This window comes from Periplaneta americana, chromosome 6 (assembly GCF_040183065.1).
Source record: "Periplaneta americana isolate PAMFEO1 chromosome 6, P.americana_PAMFEO1_priV1, whole genome shotgun sequence".
In the NCBI taxonomy this organism is placed as follows: domain Eukaryota; kingdom Metazoa; phylum Arthropoda; class Insecta; order Blattodea; family Blattidae; genus Periplaneta; species Periplaneta americana.
Window position 1 is genome coordinate 148,438,305 of NC_091122.1, and position 22,078 is coordinate 148,460,382.

Consider the following 22,078-nt stretch of genomic DNA (forward strand, 5'->3'; position numbering starts at 1 on the left):
GTTGTAAAACAGAGGGAAACTCAATAATGGCGGGAAGATACAGCACGCTGGCCAACGCTATACATTTAAGATTTTAAGTAATGGAAGTTGTACATAATACGATTTGATCCGACACATCATGGGAGTTGTACATAATATGATTTGATCCAACACATAATTTTCATCATAGAAAAAAGGCGGGAAAGAATACGAATTGCTTCAATATGAGATCTGGGTCTTAAAGAATACCGTCTCAGCTATGCGAAATCGCTTCAAACTAAATTTCGACCGAGGATGTATTTAATACGATTTGAAACGACACTCCACATTTGACCTCTTGCACTCCAATATTTTTTCAAAGATATTATCATGGCCAGCCACTGAAGCACAAATTTTGAGGTGTTCCGAATCCATTTCTTGGTTTGAGTTGCACAATGGGCAGTTAGGGGACTGATATATTCCAATTCTATGCAGGTGTTTGGCCAAACAATCATGGCCTGTTGCCAATCTAAATGCAGCTACAGACGATTTGTGTGGTAAATCGGGAATTAACTGTGGATTTTGATGCAGAGAGTTCCATTTTTTCCCTTGAGATTGTGTTATCAAATTTTGTTTGTTGAAGTCTAAGTATGTAGATTTAATAAATCTTTTCACAGAGTAATACGTAGATTTAGTAACAGGTCTGTACGTAGCAGTGCTGCCCTTCTTTGCTAAAGCATCTGCATTCTCGTTTCCCAGGATTCCACAATGGGATGGTATCCATTGGAATACAATTCTTTTTTATTGAGTGATATTAATTGAGAGAGCATTTTAGTTATTTCTGCTGTTTGAGATGAAGGTGTGTGTTTAGAGACTATTGATAGAATAGCTGCTTTGGAGTCTGACAATATAACTGCATTTTTAAATTTATTGATGTGGCATAGAAGATTCCTGAGACTTTCACTTATTGCAATGATTTCTCCATCAAAACTTGTTGTTCCATACCCAAGAGATCTATAAAGTGAGAAGAGACAGCACGTAACACCTGCACCGGCACCTTGTTCTCTGGAGATCAAGGATCCGTCAGTGTATAAATGAAGCCAGTTTTGTGGAGGGTACCTAATATTGATTGTCTCTAAAGACAATTGTTTTAGTATTTCAGTATTTACTTCTGATTTCAGTATTTCTCCTGTTAAATTTAGATTATATTCTATATTTAATAGAGTTAAAGGGTTTGGTTTAATTTGTAGGTTTTCTTTTAAATTCGGGATATTGATTTTCTGTTTTAATTCTTGAACAGTGGATATGAAACTTTTTTTAGTTTTCAATCTACAGAGAGGACTGTATGATTGCCAATTGTTTCCTGGTAATCTAATAAGTTTTTCATATTGATTCAGTGCTTTTTCTTCTATTGTCATTTTGATGCTGTTAATATTAGTGAGGAATCTCATAGAATCTATTGGAGTTGTTTTGATTCCACCAGTGATGAGTCTGAGAGCTTGGTTTTGAACGTATTCTATTTCGTTCATGAAAGGTGAAGTAAGTAAAATTTCTCTGCAGTATGTCAGCACTGGCTGTATAAACATTTTGTATGTAGTGTTCAAAGTATTCCTAGAGCATCCCCATTTCTTTCCTGCTAGCCTTAACTATATGGTTAAAGCATATAACCTGAAAATATCAGAAAATAAAACGAAGACCATGACCATAGAAGATAAATCGAATGTAGAGAAAGTTTAGAAAAATGGTTAACCCATACATTAATAGTAGAAAAGTTTTCCGGGCTATGAGGCCGTGGTCTGTTGGTTGTGAGACCAAACGTTTCGTTCACTGCTGCGGTGAACATCTTCACCACTGAAGATGTTCACCGCAGCAGTGAACGAAACGTTTGGTCTCACAACCAACAGACCACGGCCTCATAGCCCGGAAAACTTTTCTACTATTGACGCCGGCCGTGAAAGCCTACACTCCATACATTAATGTTCATATTTCCAGTAGTATATTTAAAAATGAATAAAAGTGAGTTTTGTGTTTTTTAATCTTTCTTTTTCAGTGGAATCCACATGATCCAATTGGTAAAAGAGTGCTTCAAGGTTTGTTAAAAGTTGCAGATAAGGAACAGAATCGATTTCATATCCTATGTCGAAAAATGAAAAAGAATATATCAGGTATGTGTTAAAGTGAACCTTAGTTCTCAGTGTTTCAGTATTTTTTAGAAAGAAAGTATTTGTATATGCATATTAGGATATCCCTTATATGAGCAAAAAAATTTTTTTTACATATCAACAAACGCATACCCCCTAATTTTGTTTTATATGATCACAGTTCCTCTTGTGTACAATTTCAACTTAATTGCCTTAGAAATAGTTGGGTCCACCATTTCGTATTTCTTTACTGACTTTGGGTATGGATAACTGAATTAATTTACGATAATCACCTGTTAATGTTCTACTCGTATTTAACAATTCATTTTGAAGAAATTCCATAATTTAATATCACTTTCAGTGAAGTTGATTTATATGAATCTTTTGTCATTGCTTTCAGATGGGAGGTATGAAGATGTTCCCAAGCTATACTGTGTGGCACTTAGGCGACCAAGGCCTGGGCTTCTTTATCCCTTACACAGCAAATAAATTAACAAGGTCATACCAACATTCCCTTACACATTAGTAACATGATCAGTAAAAGTTATCCAGAGGAACATAGTCATTACAAGGAACATTTCTTATCTTTCTCTACTTCTGAACGAAATCACCATTCTGATAAACGCATTTGTGCCACCATCTCAGAAGTTAAGTAAAGCTCTTATGGTTTAACTTCTTCACTTAATTAGAATCATTGCAATACATGCCAAATGCCTACGAAAAGAAGTTGTTCTCATGACAGGCAGACCCTCACACTGCTGTACATGGAGAAAAATAAACATTTTCACCTGTCAACATACAGTCCAGATCTGTCCATCTTGGACTACAATCTGTTCGGTTTTACAAAGAATCAGATGCGAGGCTATTACTTCGAGGTCAACAGAGATGTCCATCAATCGTGTGTATTATTAGGTGTGAGGTACTGGAATACGAGGACATTTTAAACTGGAAAGGTTCAAAGCCAACATGTTTTGTTTTGGTTGGCGATTTTGTAGAGAAGTAAAGAACGATTGATATTTCTTTCGTAATGGGTATGTTTTTGTGGAATCTCTTTTTGATCATGATATTAATATGCTTATGACTTGTGTGAGACACAAGTCTTACTAATGACCAAAATGTATCTGGGAGCTTTATAATTATTTATTTATTCTATATTTTGAGTAAATTTACTTTATATAATACTGTGACAAACCCATTGTAGAAAGGGGAGTTATGACCAGTGTTTTTACAGACACCCGAGGAAAACACGAACTTTATAATGTTTGATTATGGACCAAATCGCATCATTTGACGAGTTGTGGTTGCGTGACAAAAAGAAAATGAGGTTATAAAGTATGTAAGAAAGTTATGCTTTAAATTATTTACCAAATTTGCAAGAAAAAAAAAATACTATACTTAAAGTAAAAGAAATTATGACGTAGGTGAAAATTTAACACAGAAACTAATGAATAATATTATCTTATGCTCACATTAGAATAAAATTATGCGAGATGTGATCAAGAAGTATCCAGCCTTACATAAAAAAAAATTGCAGTAGGCCAATCTTTTTAAATCAAAACCGAGTTCCTTTCGAAATGGGCCCATTTTTATTTAATACTTCCACTATTGAAAGCATTTTCCAAAGCTTTTTTTTTCCTACTTTATTAGGGAGACTTTTGGGTGCTCCATTGCGTTGGTCTTGATTTCTTCTGCCCTAAAATCTTGAAATCTGTTCCTGTTGAGTAGTTGCATTTTGAATCTTAGAAAGAGCCAAAATCCACAAATAGCAGGACTGCCAAACCTATAAAATGAGGTGTGATGCATGAACCAGAGGAATATCTGCCGGCTGCTACCCTGTCAGAGTTGTGGTCTCTTGCATCAAACAGCGTCTGGTAGGTAACAGAGAATAGTGAGGTACTATTACTTGTTAAAAGTTTGATCTTGAAAAGTGTACCCATGTTGAACCTTGATGGTTAAAAAACTGTAAATGAATCGTTTATTTTAGAAAGGACACAAGTCAAATTTTCCCAATTTTACAGGAGAGACAAAAAACTATTTGAATTAAAGAAAAATTCTTTCTTTCAATTCTTTGTGTTGCATATTGAGAAAGATACTAAAATACACTTTACACACGAGTTTCAGATTTTTTAAATGAAAAGGGTGGTTTTTATGGATTTTTTGTCTTGGACATGTGCCTTTTCTAAACTAAACACAGAAACAATGAGAGTTCAGAAAGTGGACATACTACAATTGGTCGGAGTTACGCAATAATAGACCAACCGACAATATGAAAAAAATATATATATTTATATGAGATATTTGCACATATTTGTTGATGTTAGGCTAATTTAACTCGGAAAAAATCAAGAATACGATATCTTAATTTTGCTGCTATTTATAAGCAAAAATTCGTTTATTGCATAAAATTCATTTATTTATTTTGGTTTAAGATATTAATTCACCTGCTGGTCTCTTATCAAAAATCAGTTAGCCTTTTTTGGTATTATTGTGCTATTTTTGTAATAGTATGAATGTTATAATACGTTTTATATATATATATATATATATATATATTAAAAAAAAAAAAAACAGATTTATTTCAATCGCCAATATCTAGAAACAGGTTTTTGGCGCTTGGATCACTATTGCTAATCACCATCCAATTCAATGCTTTAATGAACAATATGTGTACAAAATTGTGATAAAGGATGGAAATATGCCTCTTACCGTATTTTCACTTTTGACATGAAAAACTTTAATAACATATATCAAAATATAATTAATTATTTATTCCGTCTTATGGCATAAGCATTGATTACATATGAAAGACAAACATTGATGTGTTACATCTTATTTAGTCTTAATACTAACGTTTTCGCCCTTTGTAGGGCATCTTCAGGTACGAGATATAACAGATATCATCTAAAATCAATTACAAAAACTTTGCTTTACATTTGGAACTGACATAACTGGAGTAAAGATATGACATAGTGACAATATTAATCTTCAAAACAACTTTAAAAGATCATGTCAAATATTAAAAACAAATTAAAACGACGTAAGTTTGCATAGCTATGAAGTAATACTGAATACGTGATGTTGGCGTACAAAGTAGATCTCAATACATTGGTGTCCTAAATATATTGTATTGTTGCCAATAACTTGTTGAAAGTAAATAGAGAAGCATACAGAGAGTAGAAATCAATGTGCTGATCATAGTAAAATCAATAAATTACTAGAAGTATAAAAGACATGATATTATTAAATGTATAGAGTCGTAAAAGTATATATGACTAATTTCATGGAGCGAGTAAAATTCTTGTTAAGTGTTCTGTGCTCCTATAAAATCATGTGAAAAATCTAAATCATCACTGTACACAGGTTGTTGAAATGAAGGGATGTGTTTGTTGGTATCTGTTATATCTCGTGGTACCTGAAGATGCCCTACAAAGGGCGAAAACGTTAGTATTAAGACTAAATAAGATGTAACACATCAATTTTTTCTTTCATATGTAATCAATGCTTAATCCATAAGACGGAATAAATAATTAATTATATTTTGATATATGTTATTAACAAGAGACTTAGCTGACTATTTCTCAACATGAATTGTAAATTATGAAAAACTTTACTCTGCATTACCCTGTGTTGAAGTTAGCCAATTCACAATGGTGTCATAGAAAGACTTTGCCTCTTCACTTACATTTTTGAGAACTTTTTTGATGTCTTCTATTTTTTTTCATTAATAGGGCATTTTCCTTCAAAAGCTCGTTCGTTCGGATCTGTGCCCTTTCTCAAATAAAAGTATTTATCTAACCTCCATAGCAACAAATGGAGGCGAGTTAGGAATGTGCCCTTTTTAAACTTAATGTGGTTATCCCAATATAGTATATTTATAACAAAACATCAATTTCCACAAAAATGTGACTTGTGCCCTTTTTAAAATAAACGATTAAAATATGAACTTTACATTGGTTTGTGATGGTTGTGAATGTGGATTCTTTCATTGATATTACTGCTTTTGTTCCAGGGTCCAAGCTTCATCTCTAGTTGCGATTTTTTCCGTGAAATCAAGATTACGCACAACCTGAAGAGAGATTTCTTTCTGGTCAACACTGAGGAGTCTTGGAACAAATGCACAGTCTGTCTGAAGTCACATGTTACTCTAGTTTCATCTGTGTCTGCTACTGGATGGCACAAAAATGAATGAGGCTATTTTTGATCACACCTCGTATTTTTCTTTAATTACCAATGTTTGTTTTAGGGATTGCATATGCATATTTTGTTCCCCTCTCCCTGAATCCCCTTAGTCTAGTGAAATTTTAACACATTTAAAAATGATGTTAATTATTGCGGGAGTTTAAAACTCAAGATATACATTGTATCATACCAAGGTAATATGCACAAACTAGCTTGCACAAACAACTTATTCATAGCAACTTCTTGCGAAAGACTTGTGGTGAGAAATATATTCTCTGCATATGAGCACGTATCTCCAGCCACTTTCTGGCCAGTCTACCTAGTAAACTTGGTTTCAATAATTATACAGTGTCATATAATCACCTATCTTTTCAAAGTGATAATTTGCATGCACTGGATTGCACAAACCTCGTTAGTTTTCTGCTATAATCTAAAAATAAACTGGGTTCATGGACAGAAAGCTTCTGCATGTATTATTCTATAGGTATTTATGATAATTTAATACATAATTCACCATGTGTGCGCAAGAACTTTGTTAAAATAAAATAAAAATAGATAAACAACAAACTAGTTCCTTAGCAACCAACGGCTAGACAATTTATACATGATACTACATCTATATCTTTAGAACCCAAATAAATTACGTTATTTTACAATTTTAGATACATGCTGCTACCCTGTCAGAGTTGTGGTCTCTTGCGTCAAACAGCATTGTATGGGCATGCAGTACTGTTGTATGATTATTCTTTTCAGAACTTTTCCCCATTGTGGTTATGAGAGAATTCAACAGAAACATTTTTGGGACATTGCCGTCAATGTCTTGAACTCGGGACAAACTATTCCCTTGCAGAACAATCTCTGTCAATAAGAGATGGGTGGCAGTTTTATACAATATTCAGGTATTGGATTTATTACCATTAAGTACGAGAAAAATTCGTACCGGCACCGGGAATCGAACCCAGGACCTCTCAGCTGTGCGCGCTGAGTGCTCTTAACCAACTGAGCCATGCCGGGACACGATCCACGACGTGGGCCGAACTCCTCTTGTAGTATTATGTTACGGCCTTACTACCTGCATTTAAGACGATACACGTCATATATATACAGGAGCGCATATTAAATGACTTTATGGCCATATTCAACAACAGTTTCTGAAAACTGTTAACATTATATATGTATCGAATATGAATGAGGTCTCGCCCACCTCATTGCATATTAATATGAGCTCCTGTATATACTGGGTGTTCAGTTCAAAATGTGTCATGGCTCGCTATATGCCGTCATGTGACTAGCCGATGAGCCTAGAGAATTCAATCTTCCTACACTTCCGCAGAGGTGTATAGCCTAAGAGGCAGAAAAGTTGCCTAGCAAGTACGGCGTTCATTCTGAAGAGTACGTACCGATACGTACGGTAACGCCGGTAGTGGCAGGAATGTGAACTGTTTGGAAATACGTACTGTCAGGATATGGGGAGAGGGTTAAGACGATTACTTACGTATTTGTTGACATTAACTTTCGACAGTCAACATGGACACGGAGCATTTGATTTGTGTTGTGGAATGTTACCGTACGCAACCGATGATAACAAATACCCTGCGTACGACTTGCCGGCGCAAAACACAGTTCGAAAGAGGTTATGGTAGCACACAGACCGTACAGACCGCCATCTGTTGCTACGATGTTCAAGTTATACCGTACACGTTCTCAAGTTCAGATTGAAGAACGCCTTGAATAATAGGCAACTTCTCTAACATATAAGCTGAAACTCGCTTCAAATCGGTGACCCAACAACAGTGACGTCATGACACACTTTGAAATGAACACCCAGTACATGACGTGTATCGTCTTAAATGCAGGTAGTAAGGCCGTAACATAATACTACGAGAGGAGTTCGGCCGGCGTCGTGGATCGTGTCCCGGCATGGCTCAGTTGGTTAAGAGCACTCAGCGCGCACAGCTGAGAGGTCCTGGGTTCGATTCCCGGTGCCGGTACGAATTTTTCTCGTACTTAATGGTAATAAAACAAACTGACTAGTTCACACTGGTCATGTAATATGCAATGAGGTGGGCGAGACCTCATTCATATTCGATACATTCAGGTATTGGAATTTACGAGTACAGTAAACCTTCATTGAACAGATAATTTTTTCTGGTCAATCTGGTGGGCGCATTTGGTGTAGCACTGGCCAGGTCGATGGCATTTAAGTGTGCTTAAATGCGACAGGCTCATATCAGTAGATTTACTGGTATGTAAAAGAACTCCTGCGAGACAAAATTCTGGCACACCAGCAACACTATATAACCTCGGCAGTTGCAAGCATTGTTAAATAAAACATAATATTTTAATTTTTTCCGGACATTTTTGTTATATTTTAAAATATTATTATTATTATTATTATTATTATTATTGTTATTATTTGTGGTCCTCAATGGAAGCACACTCTATATAATGAGATGAAATGCAGTTCTGTGTGATGCTGTGATACGATTTTGCACCATGCAACTATCATTATGATTGGTCGTCAGCCGAAGCACGCTGTATGTAGTGAGATAAGAATGTACAGTAGTGGCAAAAAAAACCGGACTGACCCTTGTAGCTGATACAAAAGAATCCTGTGCTATTTATTGTGTCAAACTGTGGTAATTTCAATATGGATAGTGAAACCAGAAGTATGTACTGCTATTTAATGTAAAAATACGCAGTTATCTTTGACGAATAGAGGTAGAAATGTAATATTGATGCCAGATGAAAATAAAACTCTCAAAGTTTTTTTGTTTGTAAGTTTGAGGCACTGAAGGAAACAAAAGACGCTAAGAATCTAACAACTGCAATAAATTTCATTGTTACAATTAACTATCCAAGATGGATGTGTTTTGTGACTAGCAAAATTTGAATCTGTGACTGAAATCAGCTGCCAGGGTCAGTCCGGTTTTTTTTTTTGCCACTCCTGTACACAAATCCTCTGTGACGTGATTTGTTATTGTGATGTAGACGTCAGAAAAACTGTATGTACATTTAAAATGTAAGATTAATATGTTCAAATTATAATCCTAAAAATATTATTGTTTTAAAAAATTTCAGATTTAATGGACTTTCGGTTTAACGGACAATTCTTTGCCCAAAATAGTCTGTTAATTTGAGGTTTTACTGAAAAAATTAACTGCATGTTAGCATATCCCAATATATTGTTAAGAGATGCTCTCAGAACACAGTGGGGTATTGACTTTTTTTGGGTCTCACCATATACAAATTTGCAATGGAGTAGACTTAAAGCACATGTACATTATGAGGTGTACAAAGATAGCTGAATATATGACTGCATAACGATTGAAACTAAGGTCCACGCCTGTGGAATAACGGTTAGCACGTCTAGCCACGAAACCAGGTGGCCTGGGTTCGATTCCCGGTCGGGACAAGTTACCCGGTTGAGGTTTTTTCCGGGGTTTTCCCTCAACCCAATATGAGCAAATGCTAGGTAACTTACGGTGTTGGACCCCGGACTCATTTCACCGGCATTATCACCTTCATCTCATTCAGACGCTAAATAACCAAAGCTGTTGATAAAGTGTCGTAAAATAACCTACTAAAATAAAAAAAAAACATTGAAACTAAGTCTGTTAGACAAATTTCCCAATAAACATTAGAAATCAAATTGCAGACCTATCTGAAGATATAGAAAGTTCTCCGCAAAAGAGATCCTTTGCTCAAATTGCAAGTGCAAACTAGCTTGTGCATATTGTATGTGCATGTAAATGATATTTTAAAATCTTCGGAATAGTAGGCAGTGTTGAGCATTTGTAGTGCTCTGTGATAATGCCTAATTGTGGCATGTGATGTCTCCCTTATTATCATTAACTGTCACCTTGAAATTAAATTTATTTTTGTATATTCATATTATGTGATCACACAGTTTCTACTTTGTTCTAATTTTGTAGCACTTTTATATATTCATATAAATTATTGTGAAGATAATATTTTTTTAATGTTTGAATAATATAAAATACTTATTTTTACATTGAAAATGTGGTGTTTTTATTTTAATGAAACTTGCAATAGTATGCAAGAATTACCTGCTTCTGTATTTAAATAAGAAATATTATGCGATTTGTCACCAAATGAAAGAATTCGCAATTTATGTAACTAATGTATAATCTTAGTAATTTTGACACACCCGAATGCTTAACACATGAGCGTAAGGAAGCACACTAATTTTCACGAGTGTTTATAATGAAGACTATACACGTGGTACATACAACGTTTTATGCTATTCTAGCATTAAAATATGCAAAAAAAAAAAAAACTATTATCAATTTGCAAAATGTAATGTTATGACGTAGTAGAGACATTAATACTAGATATGACGTAATTATTGCATGGTTGCTAAGTAACTATTTCTAAGACAATGGTTATTTTGTTGTTGTTTTGAAGCTTTTTCTTACAGATATGTTATATAAAATTGTGTTGTGACGTCATGGAGTACTAGTTGCTAGGTAACCTTTTCTGACACCAGTGCCAAAATTAGGGCAATTGTGCATCATAACAAGTGTGTTTTAATGCTAGGATTGCATGTACTTACATAATAACTAATTAGTATTTAACAACAAAAATTGTTCGATTTCTGTGGATAATGGCATGAATCATGATTAGGCTACTGAATATTCCATAAAAAAAGATGTAGAAATTAACGGATTTTCAATAATTAAGGATACTATTTTAATGCACTGTATAAAAATGTCGAAGCTGTCCACTTGCTCTATTGCCTCATTTAGAATTCGCAAGTATAGGTTCTTACATTTTTGTCAAATAGTTCGGTAAATCTATCATCTCTAACGATCAGTAAAATTGTACTATAGTTCCGACGCTGTTATTTCCGGCGTGACTCCGCCTCTTTGCTTACGTCTTAGAATGTGAAGGCTCTATAAAGTCTAGGTAGGTAGTATCCTTCGCCATTTTTGTTCTTACGTTGCCGAGCTACCATACGAGGAATCTATTTGCCACGCTGTTAAACATTATCATGTCGTAGCTCCTATGATAATAAATCAAACGCAATGTAATTCAGCAAATAATTGAGCGGCAAATAACGTCTTCGTGTGCTTTCTGCAAACGCCAACGAAAGAGCTAAAATGACGGGCGATTATATTAAGTATTTATCGAGCCTTAAGAAATGAATCAGCGAATCACAAGACGCACACGTATAAATGTAGCCTACATGCAACGCGATTGGCTGCCGGAAATTAGAGCGACGGGACATTACCTGTCGAACTACAGTTACGTTTGTGGTAAAAGTAGCGAACATGTCTAAACGAATTTACTTCCAACTTCTAGTACGACGTATCCTACAACATCTTCTGCCTGTGGGCCGTTTAAGCGGAGCTCGAAGAATAATTACGTTTTTAACATAATTTGTAACACATTTATCAGTTCCATAATGAAAAACATAAGATAAAGGTGCTGAAACGGCATTCCGCCAGAAAAAAAGCACAGATAATAAGTAATAATAATTATTATGTCATTACTTTTATATTATAATAATATTCATAGTTTTTTGTCCAAGGCCAGGTCTTTTGCTGCAAACACAGCATTCTCCAATATTTAATATTTTCTGCCTTCCTCTTAGTCTCCGCATATGATCCATATAGGCCAAGAGGAGTAGAACTCTCTCCTCTTGCTTCACTCCCACCCTTCTACTAGTAAACTTCCAACCGTTCTACACACAGAACCAAGGCCGCCTTAAGGTTATAGTAAACAGTACTGAGTTAGTGAGTGTAGTACATACCAGAAATATGTTCGCGTTTTCCAGTGACGAAAGAGCTTTCAATATTGAATCATATTTTCGCTCAGGTACTGTCGTCCGTTTGCCTACGTCGCATTCTGGTTTCCTCCACCCGCTTCTGCTCGCCCCTCTGTAAAGGTTAGTTCAGCTCTTTTCTGAAAACATTAATTTTTGTTAGGAATTGGACGTCTACGTAATACGGTATTATGCAATGTTTAAAATAATTTAAATAAAAGGGCCTCGTTAAGTAATTAACTGTCACGTGATTTCCCCCTTTCTACGACCCTGCGACAAAACCATTTGGGCGGACAGTAGATAGCATATCTCAATCATTTTATCTTTTCAGATCAGGCAGAAGTGAAGATTGAATTTACAGTACATAAGGTACTCTTTTACAGAGCAGGTACAGAATTATTTCAACATGAGTTACTAGTATGAAGGACGAAACTGGTAATTGGAATTAGATGCAATAGTCTATAGTGCGATAATATGCACAAAACAACTGAAGCCTGTATCGAAATGAACGGCCACCATTTTCAAAAATGTGTTTAAATATCCATATTATGATTATTTTTCAATTTAACTTCATTCTCCATATTGTACGCTAAAGTGCTGTAGACAGTATAATATACACTGCATAATGAATACGTCCGAATGGATAGCTCAGTTTGTGAGTAAAAATACTTATTGTTAATACAGTACTGTATTTTGATTAAACAAAAACCTAATGAAAATTATCAAACTCAAAATCGCGATATTTCTTAGTTTACGTAAATGGATGAACCATTTTTCTTCCCTCCTATACCTAGTAAAGTGATTTGTTTGTATTTTACGTCAGTATCATCGAACTCCAGCCGTGGAAGGGGGTAGCAAACGATGTTTCCAGTTCTCAACTGTTAATCCAAAGTTATAGCCAGGTTAATATTAAAAATGTTAGTAAAAATAAAATGATGTAGCCACCGGCGTGGCTCAGTCAGTTAAGGTGCTTGCCTACCGGTCTGAAGTTACGTTCGGGCGCGGGTTGGATCCCCGCTTGGGCTGATTACCTGGTTGGGTTTTTTCCGAGGTTTTCCCCAGCCGTAATGTAAATGCAAGGTAATCTATGGCGAATCCTCGGCCTCATTCGTCAGATATCTCGCTATCACCAATCTCATTGGCGCTAAATAACCTGGTAGTTGATACAGCGTCGTTAAACAACCAACTAAAATAAAATGATGTCCCTGTATAAAATAGTGAAGAGTTGAACGATAAAACAGAGAGGATATGGAGCTTATACTGCGTCTTAAACATTCTTACATCTTTATTTTATTCATTTGTCATTAATCTTACATTATTTAATATAGACTTTATTTGTCATTCATTCGTTCATCAATTCGTTTACTTCTTACGCGTTATGTTCACATTATATTTTTCGTCCGAGGTTCGCTTATTTTCGTTGGATATAAGAGAAGTGGGCGGGGGGGGGGGTTGGTTGATAAACCGATTCTAGTGGCATCTATAGCCCTTGGTTTGAATCTCTCTCCATCATTCTTACTAGTACTTGTGTTGTGAGAAGACGTGGTGCCTGTTGCGGTCGCGCAGATCCGTGGATGGGTTTCAGGTAAGACGACGAATTTTATAATTATTTCATATTAATACAATGAAATTCAAACTTCATCGTGGATTTAACATACTGGTGTCATGCACGTACTGCAATTTCCTAATTCTGGAATATATACAACGTAGGCTAACTCTGTTCGTTTCAAAATGTTCTATTAAGTGCCTACAAAGCACATAAGTTACAGTAGATTTAGGTTAAATACTGTACACCCAGGGTGCGAACTAAGATTTCTGATGAGAGTGTGATAGAATCCTAGATAGAGAATGAATGTTAACCATAATGTCCCATGTTGGGCACAGGCCTCCTGTGATGGGGTTAGAATCCCCTCGACAGGGATGGCTCAAGTGTACTCGCTTGGTGAGCCAATCCAGGCGAGCTTGTCGTGTATACTACTTTTGTGACATAGTTAATAACCCTGTTCAACTTTAACTAGTCTCAGCACTGTTCTTTGTTCATTTTTTTTCTTGCACTACACACATTATACTGACACTGGCACTTTGACAAACACTGATTACTATTTACACTATTTACCTGACACTTTCTCAACACTGACTTTACTATTTACAAAACTTATCTTACACTTTTAGTAATACTGACTTCACTATTTACAATATCTTAACACTGATTACGTTATCTATTTACAATGACCTTCCCTAGTTCTTTCCACAAAACTCTGTTCTTTGCTGTCCTCGACCATTGTTTCCCCGCCTCTTTGGTAAACATGTCAGACCATACTATACATAAAATAATGATTATTTCTGTTGTTGACATTACTGTGGTAAAATGTAAACATTGAAAGTAAGAATAAAAAGTAATGATAATTATTTTTTGTGAGTGCGATAGAAGATATCCCTGGTAGGGATGTTAATACGAATTTATGAGAGGGGAATAACTTTCTAACAGGGGGGTGGATTCCCCCCCCCCCAATCCTGCTCTTAATTCGTACCCTGTGTATAAATATATTTTCTATTTCCTTATAAAAAGTATCACTTGAGAACTCTTGGAATATCTACATTGCTTTTTAATATAATAACTTTTAATGATTCAGATCTCAAAACATTACTCTAAAATTATTATACTTTCGACGTTACCCATCTTACATTGCTGCCCCGTTTTACCGACGGTTGGTGTGTACTAGTTACAGCTGTTCCGCGCAGGTTTCTTATATCGAACTTCAACATAGTCTCTAACTATAAGCAGGGGCGGCTCGTCCATAAGAGCTGCGGAGCTGCAGCACTCCCTGCTTTGACAGGAAAATAAAAATAATATTTATTTTAATTTGTAGAAGAATTGTTACAGCTTTTATTGGTAAATTGCTTTATATTTCATCTGACCGGGAATGTGTACTATTATCTTATGCACAATCTTTTTGCGCGTCGACTGTACTGGAATTGCACTGCTTTCAAAGTCGTCCTGGGATCTGCAGGGTGGTCAGCTCATAGAGAGTGTGTCTTGCATGGTCAGAGGGTAGAGAGGTGAAGGGAAGCAGAGGGAAACTGCCGCTGTTTAAAACCCATATCTCGCTGCAGTGGCTTGCAGAGCCAGGCCACAAGGGATCTTTCCTCTCCTCTCACACCGCTATTGTAATGCTGCGTCAAATGGATTCTCTATTCCCTTGAAACTTAATGACAAATTTTTATTTTCTTTTCACATACTTATTGTTGTAGAATCTTATCGAGTTATATAACGAAATTAATATTGTATTTTGCCTTATTATTACGTATATATCCAGCCTCCAGCAGAACCTAATATTTGCCTTAACTCAAAATGATTGCATGAGTAGAATCCTTTTGATATAGCACGTAAAATACGAAAGAGAATTCTTTTCCAGTTTTAGAAAATTGTTGACCATCAGTATATCTGAGTGTTGCTTTGGTGTGACGTCTTAATACCGTAACTTAACCAGTGCAAATTTGCAAGCATGAGTGTGTGTGAATTACAGAATATTAATTTTATTTTTCTCAACTTTCCCTTGCGGAGAATATTGATGTAATGAAGTGAAATTAAAGGGTCGTCCGTTACCCGACTTAAATCTTACTTAAGCTTCATCCAGCCGAAATAGTGCATATATGTAAGGAAGTATAACAATGAAATTTACGCTAAGGATTTGTGGTTACGGGATGTGAACAAAAAACAAATCTGTATTTTGTTTTCCTTGCCTCCTCTTCGGTGGTGATGCTGCATGGACTAGGAGTGGTGTGACAGATTTAGGATGTTTGGCCCTAAAAAGCAAAATGCACGAATCTTCGCAGTCTCACCTGAAAAAATATTGTTTCATTGGCTATGTTACGCAACTCATACTGCTGTGCAATTGAGAAAAAATCGTGAAATTATTTAAAAAAATATATTGATTGTATCAAATTTTGTGGCCAATATGAACTTCCCGTTAGGGGACATGATGAAAAAACGATTCGAAGAACCCTGATGTGTTTCGTGGGTTGCTACAGTTCGTGAGTAATCTAAACGAGCCTCTCAAAAATCATTTGGAACATGCCACTGTTTAAGGTTATTCTAAGACAATTCAGAATGAACTGGTAGATTGTAAGTTGAGTGTCTGCCGATCTGAAATTCAGACTGAAATCGATGGTATTAGTTTTTCTTAGGGATTAGCAAATGGTCCCACAGACATCTCCCGATTAAGTCAGAAAGTTTTGGTTTTTTGATATGTAGTGCATTTATTTTTGTCCTATTTTTATTAGTAATGGTATCAAGAAGTGAAATTTGCATGTACCGAAATCTACTGCAGCTCTCCCAATCCACAAGTTCACGAGCCGCCACTGAGTAAATATGCAAACATTAGATAGTTGCTCAACACTAGGATCGCTAATATCGCCTCATTACAGGCAATGCAAAATAGTACCGTCACAGTCTATTGTTTCTAGCACCCTCAAAACTAAAGCTTCGTGACTGTACAGTAGCTATATAGTAGAATGTGGTTAAATACTTTACACCCATGGTGCGAACTAAGATTTCTGATGAGAGTGTGATAGAATCCTAGATAGAGAATACTATAGGCCTACATAAAATAATTATTATTTCTGTTGTTGACATTACTGTGGTAAAATGTAAACATTGAAAGTAAGAATAAAAAAGTAATGATAATTATATTTTGTGAGGACGATAGAAGATATCCCTGGTAGGGATGTTCATATGAATTCATAAGAGGGGAATAACTTTCTAACGGAGGTGGACCCCCCCCCCCCAATCCTCCTGTTAATTCGTACTCTGTATACACATACTGTTTCTATTTCCTTATAAAAAGTATCACTTGAGAACTCTTGGAATGTCTACATTGCTTTTTAATACAATAACTTTTAATGATTTAAATCTGAAAACATTTCTCTAAAATCATTATACTTTTGACGTTACACATCTTACATTGCTGCCCCGTTTTACTGACGGTTGGACTGTACTAGTTACAGATGTTCAGTGCAGGTTTCTTATATCGAACTCCAACATAGGCCCTAACTATAAGGTACTCGTAATGCGTATCAGAATTTGTGAAACTTCATTCAGTATTTTCAGGTTTTACGTTATAAAAATACAGCTTTTTTTAAACTTGTTGAAACTGGAAACGTTGCGCAAGATTACCTAACGGAATACGCACATCTCTAAATCTGCTTCATTTGTAACAAAAGCGAGTAGATTTTTTATCTAGTTCAATGGTCCCCAACTCAGAGCACTGTGTCGTCATCAAGCCTTGTCCGCTCGCCCTCTCAGCGAGGGAAAGTCGTAACAGGGCAGGTAAGACGTTCAGCGGCGGGACCACAATATGAATTTACTGCATAGGTTTATGATTGTTTTCTGATGCAAAGAGATACGGGCTAAATAGAAATAACTAAATAAACAATGTTAAGCAATTTGAAAAACATTGTAGCCTATTTTCAACAAAGTTAGAAGTTGATCAGTTTGGATACCATTACTTTCAGAAATGTAATAGGTATACATTTCATGTTAATTATTCGGGTAATGCATGATAGTTACTGTAAATGTGTAAACTGCTTCTGTTCGGGAAAATGTTGAACAAAACATACAAAAGTCCTAGGAACAGTAATGCAGAAATTAACTACATTCATTTCATTCAACACTGGCATTAGCACTGATTTTTCGGGATTTAATTTGCTTTTCCCTCAGCAATTTCTCAAAGTTTGGAACAATTGTTCGTACAGTGCATAATCTAAGAGCACATTTTAAGTTGTGATCCGATACTTTGCTTCCATGACATGGCTTATTTATCTTCATCATAGGAAAAATTACTGTTCGCACAGATATGTGGATCCGAACATGTATGTACAATCGGGGAAATCTAACACATGGAAAGTTCATCAAAAGTCAGATAAAATCTTTTGTTTTGATATTTATCCTTCAATTAAGTATCGTAAAGTGAATAAATAAGTTCCAATTACAGATAAGAATCGAAAATAAAACTGAAAATTTTCCTAGTCTTTAAATCTCGAATCAAATTCCTGGCGCAGATCGCATAAGTTGGAAGTTTAAGCAGTTTGGCAATATCGCCGCCTTTTTGTTCTTGTAATACAGATATAAGAGGTCAGCGAACTCAGATCTGTCTGCCTTAGGGTAGGTACACGTTGGAGCAACGATAAATGATAAAAGAAATGGCCTAGCGACGCTTTGGCATTATCAAAGAATCAAGTGTTCATATCGAAGCAACGAGGACGCGGGAAGCGAACATTTTGATTTATCAGTAGAAGATATTCTATGCATCCACTTAATGAAAGAAGATTATAGGAAATATCAGCTGCTAGGTTCAAGTTTAATATAACTTAAATACGTACAAAATTGAACCCGTTTCTCATCCCAAAGGTAGTATAAATTCGTTGTGCTGTGATTGGTTATTGTGATCACATAATGTATCACGAATAAATACACAACTGATCAATTTGCCAATATCTACAACAATTAATTTAATATGCCGAAATAATAATAAATCTATTAATATTCGGATATATTGATAACCACCGGTCATTATACAGATCAATATTATCTTAATCAGAGATTATATGAACGACAAGAGCGAAGAAAATGGAACTTATCTTTTTCGTCGCTTTTACCGTGTATCTTCGCTTTTATCTTTACTCCAATATGCACACCTCAATGACAATGCATGCTTCAATTCTCTCTGATATAGCATCGCTGCTTCTTTTACCGTTTATCGTCGCTCCAGCTTGTAGGTACGTACCCTTAGTGAACTACCTCCGATATTTTTTTCTGCCTACAATATTACAAACTGCTCGCATCGTTCAGTGGCTTGAAATTAGTGGTTTTTAAATTAATTCTACACGAAAACCGTCCACGCTATTGAAATATACCAGAGGGATAAATTCTTTATTCGATTTTCTAAAAATGTGGGCAAAAATCAATACTACTCGCAATAGTTATCGAATAGTTCAACATTTCAGTAAAAAATTTTTTTCTGAGAAAACTATGGACTTTCTACTAATATGGTATTACAATTTTTTGTTACGTACAAACATGAGCTATTCTCCCTGAAAATCTGCAGGATTATTTCACCTCCACCCTGTGTATGGTTTTAAGGAAGCGTGCAAATACAGGGACATCATTTTATTTTTACTAACATTTTTAATATTAACCTTTGGATTAACGGTTGAGAACCGGAAACGCTGTTTACTACCCCCTTCCACGACTGGAGTTCGACGATATTCGCGTAAAATACAAACAAATCACTTTACTAGGTATAGGATGGAAGAAAAGTAGTTCATCCATTTACGTAAACTAGGAAATATCGCAACTTTGAGTTTGATCATTTTCATTAGGTTTTTGTTTAATCAAAATACAGTACAGTATTAACAATAAGTGTTTTTACTCACGAACTGAGTTATCCATGCGAACGTAATCATTATGCAGTGTGTACTGTATTATATTGTCTACAGCACATAGCGTACAATATAGAGAATGAAGTTAAATTGAAAGATAATCGTAATATGGATATTTGAACACATTTTTGAAAATGGTCACCGTTCATTTTGATACAGGTTTCAGTTCTTTTGTGCATGTTAGCGCACTATAGACTAATTGCATCTAATTTAAATTACCAGTTTCGTCCTTCGTACTAGTAACTCGTGTTGAAATAATTCTGTACCTACCTGCTGTAAATTCAATCTTCACTTCTGCCCGACCCGCACAGATAAAATTACTCAGACATGCTATCTACTGTCCGTCCAAGTGGTTATGTCGCAGGATCGTAGAAAGGGAGGAAATCACGTGACAGTTAATTACTTAACGAGGCCCTCTTATTTAAATTATTTTAAACAGTTGTATAATATTACGTAGACGTCCAATTCCTAACAGAATTTAATGTTTTCAGAAAAGAGCTAAGACAGCCCAGCCACTAGCCTTTACAGAGGGGTGAGCAAAAGCAGGTGGGGGGAAATTAGGCAAACGGACGACAGTACCTGTGCGAAAATATGATTCAATGTTGAAAGCTCTTTCGTTACTGGAAAACGCAAACATATTTCTGGAACGTAGGCTACTATACTCACTAACTCAGTACTGTTTACCATATGCGGCATTGGTCCTGTGTGGAGGACAGTTGGAACTTCATTAGTAGAGTGAAGTATATTCAAAAACTCAGGTACAATAAAAATTGAAGTAAAAATAAAATGATGTCCCTGTACTTTGATATTAGAAATATGCGTGTAAAACAACGCCCTATTTACTTTCTCACCTTGCTCTAATAGTTTCCTATAAATGAACCACTTATTTTAAGTTCTAATGTTTTATGAATGAAACTATATTTACTCGAACACAAACTCTTCCTCAGTCAGTTAAGGGCCATTAACTTTGCAGAAATCTCGCTCACCAACATTTTACGTAGTGGAAGAATTCACTGATGATACATTATCCGATATTCATTTAATGTACAAAACAGGAAGAGAATCTGCAAACGTGTCAAGACAGTTCTATTGGCTACTATTATCATATCTTGGGATTTCAAGTAGATTAATGTTCGTTGTGTACCGAAGACTCAAGGATTCAGGATTTATTCGTCTTTGTATGAGGACAGCAACGTGACGCTTTCTTCGTAATCTGATCACTTTTGTAAAACTTTCTATAGCATAAGCACTATAGTTAAGAAAATATTAACTTATGTGTAACAGTTGAGTGATTATTTTATTTCGTGTGTTTCTTTTTTTTTTTTTTTTTTTTTTTTCATTATTATTAAATACTTTTCCTGAACGGGGATTGCCTAGAAGACGAAATCTTACTATTTACAAAGGAAAATTTGAATAGTACATCTTTTAATTCTGTTGTCTTAGTTTAGAAGTGAGTGCTACGTATTTTATAAAAAATATATATTTTTTTTGTTTCGATGTAGTATATTGCGATACGAGTGTGGTAAGTGAGATTTACAGAATCGAGGAAAATTCTTAAAAGACGAGACAAAATAGAGTCTTTTCAATTTTTGAATTTCTGCAACACTTAACACACATGTATTGCATACTATTTTTTTGTCCGATCTTAATCTAGGATACTAATAATAAATCTGTAGCCAAAATTTTTCTGGTAATTTTCGATTTTCCAAAAGTAATTGGTCCTATCATACATAATTAACCACCCTGAAACCGAAAATCGCTTTTTTGAAATTTTTGTTTGTATGTCTGTCTGTCTGTCTGTCTGTATGTTTGTTACCTTTTCACGCGATAATGGCTGAACCGATTTCGATGAAAATTGGAATATAAATTAAGTTCGTTGTAACTTAGATTTTAGGCTGTATGGCATTCAAAATACATTATTTAAAAGGGGGGGTTATAAGGAGTCTGAATTAAATAAATCGAAATATCTCGCTTATTATTGATTTTTGTAAAAAATGTTACATAACAAAAATTTCTTTAAAAATCATTTCCGATAAGTGTTATTCTTTGAAAAATTTTGGTAGGACTGATATTTAATGAGATAAATGAGTTTCAAAATTAAAATAACTGCCATCTAAGGCGGTGTAATGAAATAAACAAATGAATTAGTCTATAAGGGGCCTTGGTCAACAACAATCGAAAGCTATGAATCATAGCCTACAGAGAATGTTTCTGTGTTTGTATGAAGTAATATCGGAAGCTAAATTAACCGATTTGTGTAATTAATTATTATTTCACCATTGGAAAGTGTAGTTTCTCAATATGGATATAATGCTATAATGTTATTACAGTAACTTCGGAGTGAATTGAGGACAGGTAAGATTAAAATAGCTTCTTATGCACAAACAACTTGATAGGCTATTCTGTGTATTCGTTTCCTGTACTTCTTAAAATAATGTTTATCTCAGAGAATTAACGACCCACAAGAGTGTATTGATTTAGTATGCAGTAATAATATGTTAACTTAGCATTCTATTATTTTATAATCCAAATTTTAACTATGTTCAATTGAATCGTGTTAAAATACATAAAA

General features: G+C 35.1%; 2 protein-coding genes across 2 annotated transcripts in view; both read left to right on the plus strand.

Moving 5' to 3' along the window:
• The window catches only part of LOC138701913 (uncharacterized), a 50,264-nt gene extending 43,116 nt beyond the window's left edge, over positions 1–7,148 (plus strand). Inside the window, exons 17-19 of the mRNA XM_069829274.1 lie at positions 2,009–2,123; positions 2,500–3,970; positions 6,109–7,148. Of these exons, the coding sequence (XP_069685375.1) occupies positions 2,009–2,123; positions 2,500–2,588 (204 nt within the window). The 3' untranslated portion in view covers positions 2,589–3,970; positions 6,109–7,148. The remainder of the gene's footprint in view (positions 1–2,008; positions 2,124–2,499; positions 3,971–6,108) is intronic.
• A 1,640-nt stretch (positions 7,149–8,788) lies between these two features.
• The window catches only part of LOC138702274 (serpin A9-like), a 238,260-nt gene continuing 224,970 nt past the window's right edge, over positions 8,789–22,078 (plus strand). The window contains exons 1-2 of the mRNA XM_069829855.1: positions 8,789–8,815; positions 13,589–13,651. Of these exons, the coding sequence (XP_069685956.1) occupies positions 8,789–8,815; positions 13,589–13,651 (90 nt within the window). The remainder of the gene's footprint in view (positions 8,816–13,588; positions 13,652–22,078) is intronic.